Consider the following 17,504-nt stretch of genomic DNA (forward strand, 5'->3'; position numbering starts at 1 on the left):
CAATCACAGAAAACCAACCCCTTTCTATTGCTTTTGGGAGGAAGGGAAATTTAAATTCAATATAAAATAAAAGTGCAGTTAATTTAGATGAGAAGAAATTCTTTCAATACCCAAGTATGGGACTGTAAAATAGTTTATGTTACTGGAAAGGTTATGGCTCCTCCCCAGGTATGGTTCCTCCTTGGTAGGAAAGAGCAATTGGACAGAGTAGATACAAGTTCAGCGTAGCTCCTGAATCTATACTCCCAAGGCCAGCCACACAATGACTGGTTATTTCTACAATGTTGCCAAGGCCTTATATGAACAAATAAAGACCTGGACTAATTAACCTTATAGTTAATGAAAAGCTTCAGAATGGAGTGGTCAACAGTTGGCCACTAGAACCAGACAGTCTCAGTTTCACCCTGGCTCTACCATTCACCAGATATATAACCTCTAATATTTTACTTACCCTCACTGGGCTTCAGTTTCTTCATCTGTAAAACCAGGATACTAATAATACTGTCTTCTAGGCTTATTGTTTTAAACAAACTAATCCACTCAGACACTTAGGACAGCACTTATCACATATTAAGAGCTCAACGAATGTCAGCTGTTTTTGCAGATTCTACTAAATTATCTTTTATTCCCTCCAAATCTTTGCATTTCTTTTCAACATAAATAATGTGTAGAGATAAATACGAAATGCAAATGTTCCTTTCTTTGGAACCAGGCATATAAATCCTTTACCTAGATTTTTTTCTTTTTTGGTATCATGATTGGGTGAAAAGCTCCCAAAAGTCTGGTAAAATTACTTTTAAAACCAAACCTCTTGGGGTGCCTGGGTGGCTCAGTCAGTTAAGCGTCCAACTCTTGGTTTGGGCTCAGGTCCTCAGGTCGTGAGATCAAGTACCATGTGGGACTCCACACTCAGTGGGGAGCCTGCTTGGTATTCTCTTTCCCTTTCTATACCCTTCTGCTTGTGCTCTCTCTCTCTCCTAAACAAGCAAATGAATAAATCTTTAAAAATAAAAAAACAGGGACTACTGGGGGGCTCAACGGTTGAGCGTCTGCCTTTGGCTCAGGGTGTGATACCGGGATTCAGGATTGAGTCCTACATCGGGCTCCTTGCATGGAGCCTGCTTCTCCCTCTTTCTCTGTTTCTGCCTCTCTCTCCGTGTGTGTGTGCGTCTCTCATGAATAAATAAATAAAATCTTTAAAAAAAATACAAAATAAATAAATAAATAAATAAATAAATAATAAAACAACCCTCTTAACTTCATGCTCTTGAATCAGAGTCAAGTTGCGGAACAGGCTCTGCAACTTAAGATGTAGAAGCTTAGGAGCATTTGTTATTCTCTTTGAGCCTTCATTTCCACACCTGTGAAATGGAAATGGTGACATCTTCCCCTAAAGGGCTCTTGTATGCAGTGTGATGACACAGGCATGTCCCAGGACAGGCCATCCAGGTCTGGTCCCTCTTACAGGATATTTTCAGGGGCCCAGGCAGCAGAATAGGGTCTGGGGTCTTGCTCTTGCTCTCACCGTTCCACTCCCGGGTCACAGTCTTCACTGTCAACACTGACTCTGCTCCATCAGAAAACCTCCTCGTGGTATAAAACTTTTGGTATATTTTAATTCCAGCAGACGTGTTCCAGTATACCTCATCATAGTTACTCACATCGCTGATGCACTTTATGGAAAAGTTTTGTCCCTCAGAAACAGAAATTGGGTCCGGGGTTATTGTTAGGTTGGCTGAAAGAATGCAAACAAAACAGACAAAAGAAAAACCAACAACAAGCACAATGTTTAGTGTTTCTGGTGACATCGACACATGAGTGAAATTTAAGACAGGCAGAAAGCAATGGACCGTCCTGACTCCACTTGTGTCAATGTGGGATTGGTACCTTGCTGCTCCTGGGCTTTACTTGTTTCTAGGCTGTTCCCGGTGGTGCTCTGAACTGTACTCATTTCCGTATCATGCCTGAGGATCTCGTGCACTTCCCCTTTGTGGCTGGAATTATCGCCTGATGATCAGCAGGGCAAAAGGTTGCAAACTTAGGGATGTTGACTTAACCCGAGCTTCCCTCCAACCTCTTGCATGCCGAGTGGCTCCGTTCTTTTAGCAGCTCCATTCTCTACCCTTTTAAACACTTTTGAAATACTAATGTGTTGTATTTTAACTTCTCTCTTTATCTCTTCTCCATAAAAGTGTGAACTCTCCTTCCCCAGAATTTAGCACTGAGCATAGTACACAGTCAACACTTACTAAGCCAAAGAGTAATTTCTAGAACTACATATGAAGTAGAGAGATTGTAGAATTTATTGCCCAAATAATTATACAGGACTGTCTCAGGCAAACTGGGAGAGATAGGTACCTTAACTATTAGTTTTTCTACATTTACTCCTCCTTATGAAAATATCCTCACACATGAGGACATTATTCATGAGGAATAATTAATGAGGAATTATTCATCAAGAATGTTAAGAAGACACTTACAAATGTAAGAGCTTATATGAACATTCCACTTTTTTTTTTTTTTGCCTCTGCTTCTATCTTTCTACTCTTCTTTGAGTGTGTCATTGACATTTCAAAATGCCATTTGTTTTATCTTCTATAGATGAACAGTTTCATGCCTTGAGCCCATTGATCCTGGCCTGCTTTTCCCATCAGTAAAAATCTGGCTCTTAATCACAATCAAAAGAAATCAAGCCTTCCCATGGTGGCCTCTAGAAGCTGGGATCCTAACGTTCAGATGCAGTTCCCTAGTCACACATCACGGATTGCTGTATCCCTCCCAATGCCCTCTCTGGCTATAGGGATCTGGTGTAGCGATGTCTTCCTAAGGTTTGGTGGTTTCTGAGCATGGAAAGGTAGAGGCTCATGGAACCATGAATCTGGTTCTATTGATTCTCAGATAAGATCCAAACTACCAGACCAGTGGTTTTCAGTGAAGGCTAACCACGTTTCTATGACAGTCAAAAGCCCACCTAATCAAGAGAACTCTGAGTCAAAACTCAAAGTGTATGAGCACTCTCACTATAGAAAACTGCAAACTGCTCAAAAGACCCATGAACTTATCTTTGATAAGTGTAATCTTAATCTTTATAAAAATGCTAAGTCATGAGAGTAGCAAGCGTGAAAAGAAGTAATAGGTATTGTTTATATCAGCCCTTTCTCCAAATTGTTCAAGGGGGTCTGATGATTTACCTAAGTTGTTCATTTTCTGTCAGATAGTGAGGAAAACCAAGTTTGACTGCCCCAATTTCACAGATAGGGGTGAAGTTATAATGTTTTAAGGCATGAGGAGAAGAAATGGCACTTTTAAGAGGCCTAATTCAGTCGAAAGACTTTAGTCAAAAGACCAAAAAACTCTCAGGACAAGTATAAAACAACCGTAGAGTACCAGATTATTAAAGCTTTCTGCAGCACTCTCTAGAATAGGTAGAGTGGGAGAGAAGGGATGACAGGGCAGGTCTTCACCTGCTGGTGGTGGCTAATGAGCCAGGCTATCAGAATGCAAGGGAAGGAGGATGGGACCATGAGAGGAAAGGGGAAAAGTAGGGGTGCTACCCTCATTATAAATTCAATGATTAAACAGAACTAACCCGGGTGCAAAACTACTTTCCAGTCCATTCTTGCCTTATCAGTGCAATGTGGGCCTTTCCTTTCCTGCAGCCATGGGTTCACAGCCTTATCCTTCTTCTTCTTCTTTTTTTTTTTTTTTTAAAGACTTTATCTGAATTCAAATGGGAAAGAGGGAAATCCTCTTCTGTCTTCCACTTGAGATTTACTCCCATCATACTCCTTCTACCAGGGGAAGCCCTGCTTTATTGCTCATAGATATTCCCAAGGGATTGACAGCCCTTGGCTTCAGGTGCCAGGCTAAAGATTCTAGTGAAAGAGTTCTTACCCACAGAGATGAACGTCACTTCTATGCTCTTACTGCCTCTGGCTCCGTAGGTGCTGATGAACTCACACACAAAGATGCCCGTGGTTCCAGCCGACCCACTCGGACACTGGGTTCCATCTGCCTTGAGGGTGTATCTGCTGCAGCTGGACTCTAGGTCAGTTTCAGGGTTGCCTGCAGTGACATAAGCAGTTCTTTTGCTATCAGTTGGCTGACTCTTCCAACTTAAGAGCAAAGAGGCCAAATCGGTGAAAAGGAGCTATATTTAAATCAGATTTCCTCTCTTTGGAGCAGGAGGATGGTACGGTGGGTAGGTCTGCAGACTCAGGAGCTGGGTTGCCTGGCTGCAGATCCCAAACTACCACTCACTAGAAGGTGGTGTTGAAAAAGTCACTAAACTGTTCTGTGCTTCAGCTTCTCCAGATGCAGAATGGGGACAACTAATCATAGCTATAGGCCCAATTGTAGTCACATCAAATGAGTTAATATACAGAAACACTTAGAATGGCACCTGGTCAGGGCCTGCCCCTAACACAGACCATTAGTGATGGTCACTGGGGTAGGAAAAACAATAATTAAAAAAGAGAAGTAAGTTGTTTGGATTTGATTTCAACCACAAGGAAAAAGATGACAGATTTTTACACCATTATTATTGAAAGGAGAAAGAAGTTTGGAACATCTGATATTCATCTAAGAGAAGTTCCATCAGAACCTGTCCTCTCTTATTCATCTATATGTTTTCATGGAAGCTTCAACTTCTTGCTTTCTCAGGTTAGCAGCAGTTCCCCCTTCAAAATACCTCCTCTTCCAAGTTTTCCTTTCCGGTCCCAAGACTCCATGCCACCCAGCCATCTTTCCTTCTTCCCAATGCCTCATTAACTCCCTCCTGTGATATTCTTCTATTCCAGTCCCTCTGGTCTCTATTCTCTAACCCTGCCTAACAGCATGTCCTCTTAAGACCTTCCAATCAAACACTGTCAATCAAACTTCCAAAAATCAAAGAAAAAGAGTAAGCCTTCTGACTAATTCCAACATAAATGCATCATCTTTTCCAGCCTTGGCTGGATGATCGCTGAGGTGTGAAATATTTTGACTGCCGTGTAACCAGTTTTCCTCCCCAGTCCCCATACATCAATTTCCACCTTCACCCACTTGATAGGATGAACTCCTAGCTCAGAGGAAGTCTTCATTTCTAAGGCTCATCTCTCCACTTGTTTTTTGAAAACCCACTTCTTCTACCTCTTCCAGGACCTCATTCCACTCTTTATCTTTCCTCTCCGTTGTGACTTTAATTTTCCCTTGTGTTCTTTCACATCAACCACCCAATCTACCCAAGCCTTTCCTTCCTAGAACAATCCTTCCTCAACCTGAAAGCTCCCCTAGCCACCACTGTATTTCCTTCTCCCTCTTCCTACCATGTGGGTCTTGTATTCACTATCTATGGTCTTTTACTTCCACCAAACCAATGTGATCTGTCTTTTCCCCCCTAAATGCCACCTCAGGTGTTCTTTTAAGACCAACTGTGATGTCCTCTCTCCCATATCCAGTGGCTTCTTCTCATACTACCCAGCATCCCTTTCCATGGGCCACCTTTCCTGTCACTTGGCTTGCTTGATTCCATAGGTCTCTCCTGCTTATCTTCTCCTCATTCCTCCTCTGGGTCTCCTTCACAGGGTCTTTTCCTTCTGTTCCCTTCACCAATGCCAATGTTCCTTTTCCCCAAGCGTTGTGATATTCACTCTTTCCTTAGTTTTTTCTCCACTCTCTAACTGAACAATCTCATTCACATCCATGGCTCCTATTTTGGATCCTATATATCTGGATGGCTCCTGACTCTATCTATAAGAGAAATGTTCTTGTTGTAAACTCTAGAAGCAAATTCCCAAATGCCAGTTTCATATCTTAGGTATCTCCAACTCAACATTCCAGTTAAGAACCGATCTTTCTTCTCCCTTGACAAAGCCTGCACATTTTTTGTTTCTCCTCTTGCCACTGGCAGCTCCCAGAATTAAAAGTCCCAAAGTCATCTTTAACTACTTGTTAAAGCATTTCTTCACATTTCCTTTCCACTTGGCTGTAAAAAGCATCTGGTTTATTCCTCTGAAACATCTCAGCACTGTCTTATCCACTCCAACCCATGGTCTCTCACCCCGCCGCATTTTCTGTTATCTGCCAATTATATCCAGTTGAAACTGGATCTCTATTTTCAATTCTTTGCCCCTTCAATCTGTATTGGCTACATACCTTAAAGACTGTTTTTCTAAAGTTCGGTTCTGATCACCTGACTTCTCTCCTTTTAGCTTTAAATCTTACCATTGTGCACAAAATAAGATGGAATCTCCTTAGTATGGTATGTGTATTTACTCAATTTCAATCTGCCTCTGTACCCTTTATCTCATTATATAACCCTCTCTTAAAAAACACATCGTGTTCTGGGCCTTCAATGTGTCCTATAGCTTCACACCCTCATGGTTGTATTCACATCTAGAACATTCCCCTTTCTTCTTCTTCCTCCTGCTGATGCTTACTTATCTTTTGAGGCCCAGGCTTGCTGTCAAATTGATGTGCAGGACAATGAGTTTCCAGAATGGATAATATAAAGAGATGTACAGAAAAAATTATAATGCATAGCAGAGAGGTTTCATAAGAGGGAAATAAATATATTATGGAGGTTGAAGCAGGGGAGTTTTCTTGGAGACTAGAGGAGATTTCAGAAAGGAATGGAGGTTTGCTCTAGGTCTTAAAAGAAATGGTGGCTGGAGTATTCTGGGGTACAGTAGTATGTGCAAATCAGTTCACCTTGGAGAATGTGGTCTAGTAGCCTGCTTCAGGAGCCAGGCCAGGTGGGGTGGGGGTGGGGTGGTGGTAATAAGCCCCTAATCCCATTCATAATTCAAGTGACTCCACTATAGCCTGCTTTGCATACCAGGCATATGGTTCTCAAACAGGGGGTGTTTTTACCTGCCTGGGGGACATTGGCATTGTTCAGAAACAGCTCTGATTGTTACAACTGGGGGTTCTACCGGTATCTAGTGAGCAGAGGCCAAAGATGCTGATAAACATCCTATAATGCACAGAACAGCTCCCCTCAGCAAAGAATTATCCAGCCCCGAATGTCACTAGGGCTGAGGTTGAGAAACCCTGCATCACACAACCATACAAGATTTTGCTTGAAGAAAGCTTCTACAGTTAAGTTGGAAAATCACTGGTGGGAAAAAATTACAGAATCTGTGGCTTGCCTTTCAGGGGACAAATAGGAAAGGGAGTGTTGATGGGGTGGAGGGGAGTTATGTTGTCATTCTGTGAGGCTCATACCTGTAGGTACAGAAGGCCTCCAAAGAGATGGTATACTCAGAAAACAAAAGCAGGATCTCTGATTGGCAGCATTCACACTGTATTTCATCTAGTACCCCACTGCCCCAGTACCCAGGGCTGGGGTCTTTGCCCCTCAGGGTCCTGCTCTAGAAAGTACTGAATGCAGCTAATAAGTTGGTATTGAGCTTTCTGGAGAAGAGGTGGCTTGCGATCACATGTTTGGTTCTCAACAGAAGCAAACTCTCCACAGAAGATTTCCCATCACACTGAGGAAAAATGAAAGGATGGGTTTTAAAGCTATCAACATTATCAGAAAACAGTTCTTGTGGCAGATTCAGTGTATTCAACTCTATTTTAATTGTTTACATTTATCATCTTGGTTTTTTACCACACAAAATTTTGTAAAAATGAGTACCATTATCAATATTTAATGGGCAAAAGTGAGAGTCACTGGCCCTGTGTCAGGAAGAGGACACATGGCAGAGCTGGGATTGTGGTTCTTCAGGACTAGGTATTATCTTCCTGGAGAGCACAGGCCCTCAAGAAAATTTTTTCCAGAACAGAGTAATTGGCTCAAGTTCTCTCTTTTTCTTTTATCCAATTCCATGAACATTCCCACAAGTAGAGGAATCACTATATAAAATCAAATTTATCCATGGCTCATTCAGAACACATAGAGAAACATGGAGGGGGAGAAAGAGCAAGGCTGGGCCGGGGCATGCCTCACTACTGTCAGGGAGAGATCCTGGGCAGTGCACAGAAAGTCTCAGTGTCTCCTGTGTAAAATGAAGAACTGGACTAAATGCATGGTCCTCACTCCCCTTTGCCCAATAAAATCTCCAGTGAAATTTAAGAAGCTATACCACTGTCTGTGATGTGGGGACAAAGGCAAAATAAATGCAGATAAAGTTCGGTTGCCTTATAACCTGCAGCTCACTGGCAAATACTTAAGCCAGGCAAAGCTTCCTGCAGGAAGCTCCCAATCTTAATGTTAATGCCTTGCCGGAGGAAAAATCACCCTTAGCCTGACAATAGTCAGGGCTTCAGGATCCTGTAAGTCTTCTTCAACATATGAAAATCTTTTTTTAGAAACTTCCTTCGTCTTTATGTCCCCCAACTCCAAAGTATACAACCAATTGCTCCCCACAACCCCAGTGCATCAATTCCTTCCCACGGGTCCTGTTCCTCTGCTTTAATAAAACCACCTTTTAGCACCAAAAATGGCTCAAGAATTCTTTCTTGGCCATTGGCTCATGGACCCCACATCAAACCACATCACCTGGACCCCAAACCCAGAGATCCTGGCATGGTTTCTCTGGGGTAGAGCCCTGGCAGCCAGGCTGTTTCACAAACCTCTGGGGTGACCCTCACGTGCAGCTCGGTTGGAGAACACTGCCTCTGGCATCCTCAGATGCCATGTACCACTTCCAGCTGCTTCTCTCTTTAGGGCTCACTTCAAACCCTGAAGCCTGCTGGCCTCTAGACTAGGCACTTCATCAAGTGTCTTGAAAGCCACAGACTGATTTCTACTCAGTAAAGAAAAACAGTCAGTCTCCCTTCATTATATCTTACCTATGCCTTGTTTGGCAGCAGAAAAGCAAAACCAAACCAAACCAAGCCCAAACCATTTGAGACAGCATGCAAGCACACCCCATAATATATGCTTAAACATTTCAATGGGGCAATCAGGAAGAAAAGATGCAAGTAAGGGGACTGTGGAGTTTGAAGTTGTTCCTTCATGTTCCGCAATGTCACAGCCACGAGGGAGCCGGCACCCTCTTGTCACGATTCAGTTGTTTTATGAACACTCCACGTGATAATGGGCCACAGGAGTATGGTAGGCGGGGCCACAAGGAAGTTTATGAACTCATCTGGGAACTGCTCTAACTTGTGGGCAAGGAGGGGATTAAGGCTCCATTATTTTTTCTCATCCCACCATATAACAACTACAGTCAGACTACAAACTCTGTTGCTCTTCATTTCCCACAATTAATCAATCCTTTCCCACGCAGGCAAAGCCAGCGACCCCACACAGTCAGGCTAGATGTTGCAATAATAATAGAAACTATTACCATCTCTATCATTACTAGCGGTAGTAGTGGTATTGATACTATTACTTCTGTACCATTATCATTTGTATCATTAGTTGCTGCCCAATGAGTCAAAAAGGAAGCCCCTTCCTATTCAAAAAAGACCACCCTCTTAACGCTAGAAATTCTATCACTTGCTGATTATTTTCTGTCTTATCCCGTGTGTGTGTGTGTGTGTGTGTGTGTGTGTGTGTTTTAAGAGATTTTATTTATTTATATGAGAGAGAGAGCAAAAGCAGGAATGAGGGGCAGAGGGAGAGGGAGAAGCAGACTCCTGGCCCAGCAGGGAGCCCAACAAAGGGCTCAATTGGAGGACCCCAGGATCATGACATGAGCCGAAGGCAGATGCTTAATGGACTGAACCACCTGGGTGCCCCTCCTTTGTGTTTTGAAAATGAAATGTTTCTGAGATGAGGCGGTACATTGAGTTCCTTATGCTTTGGAGTGAATTATTTTGCTAGACTGTCTCCTATTGATCCAGAAAAATGGGTGCTAAAGAACTGGTGGAATTGGAGAGAGAGAGAGAGAGAGAGAGAGAATGAGAGCGAGAGAGAGCGCTTCAGAGCAGGGGAGCTGCAAGGGGAGGAGGAAGGCAAGGTGCCCAGGGCAGAGGCTAAGCTCATCAGAGAAGGACAGTGCAGTTCCCCGGGAGGCCAGCCCTGTGGCAGGAAATCCATTGTTCCGCCTCTGCTTCGGCTGCACTGGGCATTAGAAATGTCTGAGCACTGGTGGCCACAGCGAGGTCCCTGAGCATCTGTTCTGCAGACTTCCTGGCTCCTCTGCCAGAGGGCAAGGTTTTCACCTCTGAGAGCTGAACGCTTATTAAGTCAGAACCAAGGGACTCTGCAAGGTCTTTCTCCCATCTGGCAGCTCCTCCACGGTGCCTACACCTCCTCTTCCTGAAAAATCAAGGAAGTGACTAAATGTGTCATGTGCCAACAGTTACCAGATGCCTTTCTCATTCTTCGGAGTATTTAAAGTAAAATACTAAAGCAGCAGGTGAGATGTGCTTTGCGAATAGATGGGCTCAGGAGAAGTTGCATGTAAACGAATCACTATTTTATTTTTTTACAACTTAATGGAGTCTGATAGCATGGCAAAGACTTTGTAAAAGAAAACCTTACCACACTGATGTATTTCATGGGAAAAGCCACATTTGACTTTAATGATATTTTAGTGTAAAGATGAACACATAAAACTGTCATTTCTTAAGGAAGGATCGGGTCGTGTTACATGAAATTTCTAGACAAAAAAAGTCTTCCGCTTCAGAACAAACTGCCAGATCAGCTTGCTCCAGCACTGGTTCATCAGGCACGGCTAAAATAGTTTTGCCAAGGCAAACACTGGTTTTGTGAAATAAGACCTGAGGTGAGTCTTCTTTTTTCTTACTTTTCCTATTGTGACAACCTTGGATAAGTCAATGTAGACCTCAACTTCCTTATTTGCAAACTGGAGGCCAAAAAATGCGAGCTTCAAACTCGTGATCAAGGTTCAATGTGCTCAAAAGAGATAACACATTTTTAAAACATTGGTCAATCATAAACCATTATACAAAACAGAGTCAGTATCGCTCTTTTAATTTATTATTATCATCATTATTCATCAGTATAAACTGGAGGGTAGAGAATTTCCAGTAATATCTCAGATCTAAAAGGAAGTCAAACAGGATCAGAAATTGACATGGAACATTTGAGAGATGAACAGGTCTACATAGAGAGGTAAAAACAAACAAACCAGAGATAGAGAATTGGGTAATACAGAAGGATGTGGGACAGAGCCCGAGACGTGAGAAGGACAGACACCAAGAGAAGAGATACAGAAAAGTTCCAAGTCTGACTCCGAAACAAAGCCAATGGCCTCATCCTTAGCCCTTTGCTGAAGATGAAGAGGGAAGGAGGATGGGGGCAAGGTTTTCTACAGGCAGGAGATACTGTGGACCTAAGTCATCAGGTCTTCTCAGCCAGGAACTTGTCTACAATCCAAGTATGACGTTTGTATGCACATATTTTTGGAATGTTGTTTGAGAATAGCAAAGCTGGAGCTGGCATCAAGCCTAGTAACGTTTTTACAGACTAAAGTTTGGGAAAAAAACAGCCATCTGACATTTCCTCTCCCATCTAGTGCATCTCCCATTTTTACTTGGCCAAGGGGCACAAACGTATATGCAAAAGGCCATCTGACATTCTTACCTGGAATGTTTATTTTCCCCTCCTGCTTCCATTCTATTGTGCTCCAGTTAGCATTAATCTCACTGCAGCAGTTCAAAGATATAGGATTGTTGTCGCACGTCACCTTCATTTCTTCAGTTGCCAAAATTCGGATGGGCGTGACATCTATTTTTTTTCTGGACTCATATTCAAAAATATCTAATGTCAGCTTGCAAATATATTCACCTGCATAGAATAAACAAATGAATTTGTTTAAAAAGATTTATATATTTATTTGAGACGGTGAGAGGGTGGGGTTTGGGGGGGCAAAGGGAGAGGGAAACAAAATCTCTAGCAGACTCTGTACTGAACACAGAGCCCGACTTGGGCCTCGATCTCAAGACCCAGAGATAACAACCTGAGCTGAAACCAAGAGTTGACGCTCAACCGATTGCATTAGCCAGGCGCCCCTACAAATGCATTTTTTTTATTGCTACGTATATGGATTTCCTTAGATGAATGATAGCCTCATCTCATGTGTCATGTCAGGACTTCACGAAGCATTGTTTTCAAAAGCATCCAAGACTTGCTCTAAGAAAACCCTAAAGAAACATTCAAGAAGTGCAGAAGGTCAATGCAGATCATTTCTGATGGCACAAATTAATGAGTAGAGAGATGTTCTAAGGAAGGAGCAGAAATCTCAGTCTTTGCTAATAAGAAAAAAGGCGTGGGGATGGAAGAGGTGGAAAGGAAAAATTGGAAAGCCTTGGAGAACTAGAAGATCGTGGATGATTTTGGCATGTATGTAACTCTGCGGCAAAATCAGAATCAACAAAGATGTTAACAGGACCCATGTGTCCGCAACCCAGCTTTTCAGTCAGGGAAAAAGAGATGCCCCTGTTGACATCTGGGTTACAATGGGGTTATTAAATTCTAGAGTTCAGGTTTAAAACTTCTGCTTCTGTGGGTGTTGGGGAAGGAGAGCGGGAGGTGGGAGGGTTTACAATGGAATCCAAGAAAACTGGCCAGAGATACATTCACTCCCCTGAGGAGGATGGTAGTTTCACAGGTGTGTATACCTAGTACAAAACCCATTAAACTGTACCTTTTAAATACGTACAGTTTATTATATGTCAATTCGATCTCAACAAAACTGTTTACAGTTTTTTAAGGATTAAGAACAAAAGCCAGCTTTTTGTCTCAGTTTTCAACTCATAAGCCCTTGGTAAATGTGGAAATCTGTTTCTGTCTGCAAGGCTAGCTTTGCTTACTCATATGCCATGGAATTCATTTTTAATTTCGGAAAGTTGAGCGTGGTGACTTCTTTTCAAAGAGGAAAACACTATATATGTCTTCCGTGGTTTGCTTCTTTACGAGCTCTTTATCCCTTTCCCGCACCAGTCATTGGCTGGAAGCCCACCTGCATCCCGCTGGGTGATGTTGTAAATCGTGAGGCGGGAGACTGAGGTCATGTTGTTCAGCACGGTGGTGTAAACCGAGAATCTGCTGCTGTTCTGGATGTCAGAGTGCCTTTCAACATGGTGCCAGGACACGTTAGAGGACAAAACGTCGGTTTCACACATCATGTTTACCGTATCCCCTTCAAAAATGATTTCTGGTATGATGGTGAACTTAGTTTCATCTGAAAACCCAAAGAAAAGATATTAAAATCCCAGTGCAAATGAATGGAATTGATACAACCCACCAGACACCACCACAGGGCTGTGGTGCTGTCTAGAAGGAGGCAATACATCTCCCTCATTCCAACCCTGGATCTCTTGTGTCTGAGGCCCAAAGAGTTACCACCTGCCGGATACCAGGGATTGGCATCCAGTGTGGAGTCTGGGCACACTCAATTGCCTTCACTGGGAGTAATGGGGATTCCAAAGCTAATTGCGATATTTCATATAGTCTGGTAGAAGATGCTCATTGGCTTATAAAAAAGCCACACCAGCTCATTTAAACCTCAAGTTTCTTTGCCACTGACTCAATGATATCAACTACTTCCTGTTGATAACAGGTTATCTTATACCACTGAAAGCTCGGTCCTATGTCTCTGATGCATTATAAATGGGGAGAAAATAATTTCTTGTAATAAAGTCTGTTAAGAATTAAGAGTTTTTTAAAAAGACTTCATACCCATGGGCTGCTAAGAAGGAGAACTTTATAGACACACAGGCCCAGTTTTGAATCCTGGTTCTGCGCCACACATCTAGGGAATTTACTTAGCCTCTCTAGGCCTCAGCTTTCTTGTCTGGAAAACAGGAGTATTAAGAGCTATGGGGAAGTGATTTGGGTGAAGAGTAGCTTTTATTCTTTTCATAGTAAAAATCTGGAGAACCATGGCATTAAGTCATTTCACAAAGAGAAATAAAGCACAACATTTGCTATTTGTGTGTGTGTGTATGTGTGTGTGTGTGTTTATGGTTGTCCTTTGCTTACACAATATGTGGGGTTTTTTTCCCTTTAAGCTGTGTTTCTTATTCTACATCCTTCATGAATTCCACGTATTGAGGAAATCAGAGGCATTGGATAAGGAAGTTCTGTTAGGGCTGTTGTGCATGGGTTTCATGCTCAGGCCAGACCCTTTCCATATTGTCAACATGGGACCATGACACCATAAAATTAATTTGGGGAGCTATGATGTTCTAGTCAAAGCATCAAGGGGTCTAAATATCTCATCACTTTTTTAAGGCTCCTATATAAAAGAAGATCTTAAAATATCACACCCAACAAGGCCTCCTGTGAGCAAGGTAGCAAATAGACACAGAAGTCATATAGACTTATGTTACTTACTAGGTGTTGTTGAGAAAATTATTTACCCTCTCTCCTTTAAAATGGAGATCACAGAACCCATTTCACAGGATATGGAAGGACACAATTTGTGTGAAACAGGGGACTTAATAAGAAAAGGTACAATAACAATGTGTCTCTTTTCATCATCACAGTGGCTAACAATAACAACTAGTAAGACTGCCAGTATCATGTGGTTATACGGAAGTGACCATGAATTTATTGGCAGTGATTAAAGAAAGGGACATTCTGGTTAAGCGCCCCTGCTAATTAATCAAACAATTATTTTAAGGATGAGTATACGACCAAATAAATGGAAATGTTTGGAACATTGTCCTGTACCCTCGGTATTTCATAAAGACTTAAAATAACTTTCGGATATGAGCTCAGTCATTTAGCTTTTTTTCTTTCTTGTTCTCTTCTTCTCTGCTGCCCCCAAATATAATTATAATTAAAACAAAGTAAAACCAAACAAAACCCAGTCTTTTGACCTTTTGGATATTTATACTCTAGGTAAATAGCACCAATGCTATGGAGAGCAGGATGATGTGGGAGCAATCCTGTGGAAATGCACATGACCTACGTTCATGTTTATTGTTTGGAGGCTGTGCACATCACAGAATCACTCCAGTCTTCCAAGGAGAACAGAGATGGATGCATTCTGCAGGAATGGTGGTGAGTGTCATCCACAATGACTCCACTGCTCTGTGGAAGAATAAGGCCACAAACTCCAAAGCACTTTTGTGAACTGTACTGTTAGCACCATGTTTCTGGACTGACAATAAGCCACTGATCAGTCACACTGCCGGATACTTACTCTTTTAAAAGGCTGACTATCCTCAACACAACTGAAATTTGGGGGAAGGAGTAATCATAATTGAAGCTTACCAATGCTTGATTCTGATGGTCACCCATACCCTCAGGATCATAAATATAAGGAATTCTTCAGGGCAGAACATGTGTTGGTTGGGGGGTGGCGTTAGGGGTCAGGAGATGGGGGGCATCACTGGAAGCCTTCCATAGGAGCTTATACTCTTAGGCTACTTACTCCCCTTCCTTTAATTTACCTGTTTTCTTTCTTTTTTTTTTTAATTTTTAATTTATTTATGATAGTCACACACACAGAGAGAGAGAGAGAGAGAGAGAGGCAGAGACACAGGTAGAGGAAGAAGCAGGCTCCATGCCTGGAGCCTGACGTGGGATTCGATCCCGGGTCTCCAGGATCGCGCCTTGGGCCAAAGGCAGGCGCTAAACTGCTGCGCCACCCAGGGATCCCTAATTTACCTGTTTTCACCTGTGTTGTTGCTATCTTATGTATTCTGAATTTTTTTTTTAATTTTTATTTATTTATGATAGTCAAAGAGAGAGAGAGAGAGGCGCAGAGACACAGGCAGAGGGAGAAGCAGGCTCCATGCACCGGGAGCCCGACGTGGGATTCCATCCCGGGTCTCCAGGATCGCGCCCTGGGCCAAAGGCAGGCGCCAAACCGCTGCGCCATCCAGGGATCCCCTGTATTCTGAATTTTTATTTTGCTTCTCTTCTTGCTTGTGTTGTAGTACTTTCTTACAATTATGTATCTTTCAATATTTTGTTTTTAAAAATGATCTGGTGTCTAACAATACCAGAGAATGTAAAGACAAAATTTATGAAGCTGTTGTGAGGATGGATGGCCTAATCCCTGAGAAGCGGTGCCCTTTCTCCCAGATGTGTCTACGACAGTCCTTTCAGAGACCTCCCTGATGGGGGACAGTGTCACCCTAAAGAGGAATCACCTTGAGTCTGGAACCATGGACCCAAATTAGCTAGAATATCCATGAGCAAATTCTTACTTGCCAAATCTAGGCCCAGCTGGCTTTCTTTTCTATTTCCCAAGTAACAATAGGTCCATCCACCTAATAACACAACAGAATACAACTCTGTAGCCATTTGTAAAATGGAGGCATACATCTAACACCCTCATATTTTTATCATTGCTCTATGTGGTCCAAAGCAGGGGTTCTCAAATTTTCCTATGCATCAGAATCACCTGGAGGGCTTGTTAAAAACACCATTGCCCTGGTTGGTCTGGGGTGGCCCTAAGAATTTGTATTTCTTTTTTTAAAGATTTTATTTATTTATTTGAGAGAGAGAGAGAGAGCATAAGCAGGGGGAGCAGAAGGCAGAGAAGGAGAAGCAGGCTCCCTGCTGAACAGGGACCTGCACCAAAGGCAGATGCTTAACTGACTGAGCCACCTGGCACCGCCAAAATTTGTATTTCTAACAAGTTCCCAGGTGTGCTGATGCTGCTGGTCTGGGGGCCACACTTTGAGAACTACTGCTCTAAAATAACAGTGTCAGTTGTTTCATATCTGTGCATTTTGTAATATCCCAACCCCCACCACACTGTTGGTTTTTGGATGTTTGGGGCCTTCTAATTTAAAAAAAAAAAAATCCATAAATCCAGATGGCTCTGTGACCCTCTTATAAAATCTCTCTATCCTGCAACCACCCTTCCAATTGCAATGATATTAGCCTGGTTAGGAGGCTCTGCGACCACGCCTCAGATGGGGAGGTGGAACATAAACCACTGTGCCAGGAACCAGAGTCTCTGTCCATGGAGGACATTAAAATGGAATTTCCTAGTTTCAAGCCTAATGATAAATAGCATTACTATATCTAAATGGGATCCATGTATAGAAAAGACATGGAGATGTCCTACTTACTGCTAGTAACGGCTTGAAAGGAACTGTAGTCCATTCTGTAGGTCTGATTCAGGTTCTGCATCACTTGCTCATTTGCTTTATGCATCAATTGAGGCGATGGTGTTGTAGTCTTCACCTCATATGTCACAACCACACTTCCGGGCCTGGATGGAGACCACTCAGTTCAGTAAGGTGGGTAACTGACCTGGGAGAGTCTAGATCCTCAAGGTTTATTTACAATGGACAAACAAAATGGCAGGAATAGCCTGGGTACTTTTATCTTCAAAGGTTCATTCAAGTCAACCTGTTATTAAGCTCTAGTTGAAAGCCTGAGGCAGGACTTGCACACTCAAATGTACGGAGACAGGTAACACAAATGAACAAAACAATGAATCATTGTTCAGACGGGAATGAGTGAAGTGAGTCACAGAAGTTGGGCCTAGGATGGCAGGCACAACGCAGATACTGCTGTCACATGGGCATGCTGGCCCACGGGCACCAGATAGGTTGACTATCAAGGGACGCCAAAATCCTGAATGTTTCTGTGAACATTGTTTATCTTGAAAATTGGCAACTAACTCCTTAAA

General features: G+C 42.6%; 1 protein-coding gene across 26 annotated transcripts in view; it reads right to left on the reverse strand.

Moving 5' to 3' along the window:
* ADGRF5 (adhesion G protein-coupled receptor F5) overlaps nt 1–17,504 on the reverse strand; it is a 103,317-nt gene that overhangs the window by 18,038 nt on the left and 67,775 nt on the right. For 15 of the 26 annotated variants that reach the window (XM_072733576.1, XM_072733550.1, XM_072733589.1 and 12 more), the window contains 5 exons: nt 16,939–17,081; nt 12,864–13,085; nt 11,486–11,689; nt 3,895–4,065; nt 1,526–1,735 (listed from right to left, as the gene is read on the reverse strand). In XM_072733576.1, coding sequence (XP_072589677.1) covers nt 1,526–1,735; nt 3,895–4,065; nt 11,486–11,689; nt 12,864–13,085; nt 16,939–17,081 — 950 coding nt within the window. Of the gene's footprint in view, nt 1–1,525; nt 1,736–1,887; nt 2,008–3,894; nt 4,066–11,485; nt 11,690–12,863; nt 13,086–16,938; nt 17,082–17,504 lie in introns of all 26 variants that reach the window. The other 11 variants (XM_025991029.2, XM_072733512.1, XM_072733507.1 and 8 more) reach the window with 1 other exon arrangement.

The sequence above is a fragment of the Vulpes vulpes genome, chromosome 1, assembly GCF_048418805.1.
Source record: "Vulpes vulpes isolate BD-2025 chromosome 1, VulVul3, whole genome shotgun sequence".
In the NCBI taxonomy this organism is placed as follows: Eukaryota; Metazoa; Chordata; class Mammalia; order Carnivora; family Canidae; genus Vulpes; species Vulpes vulpes.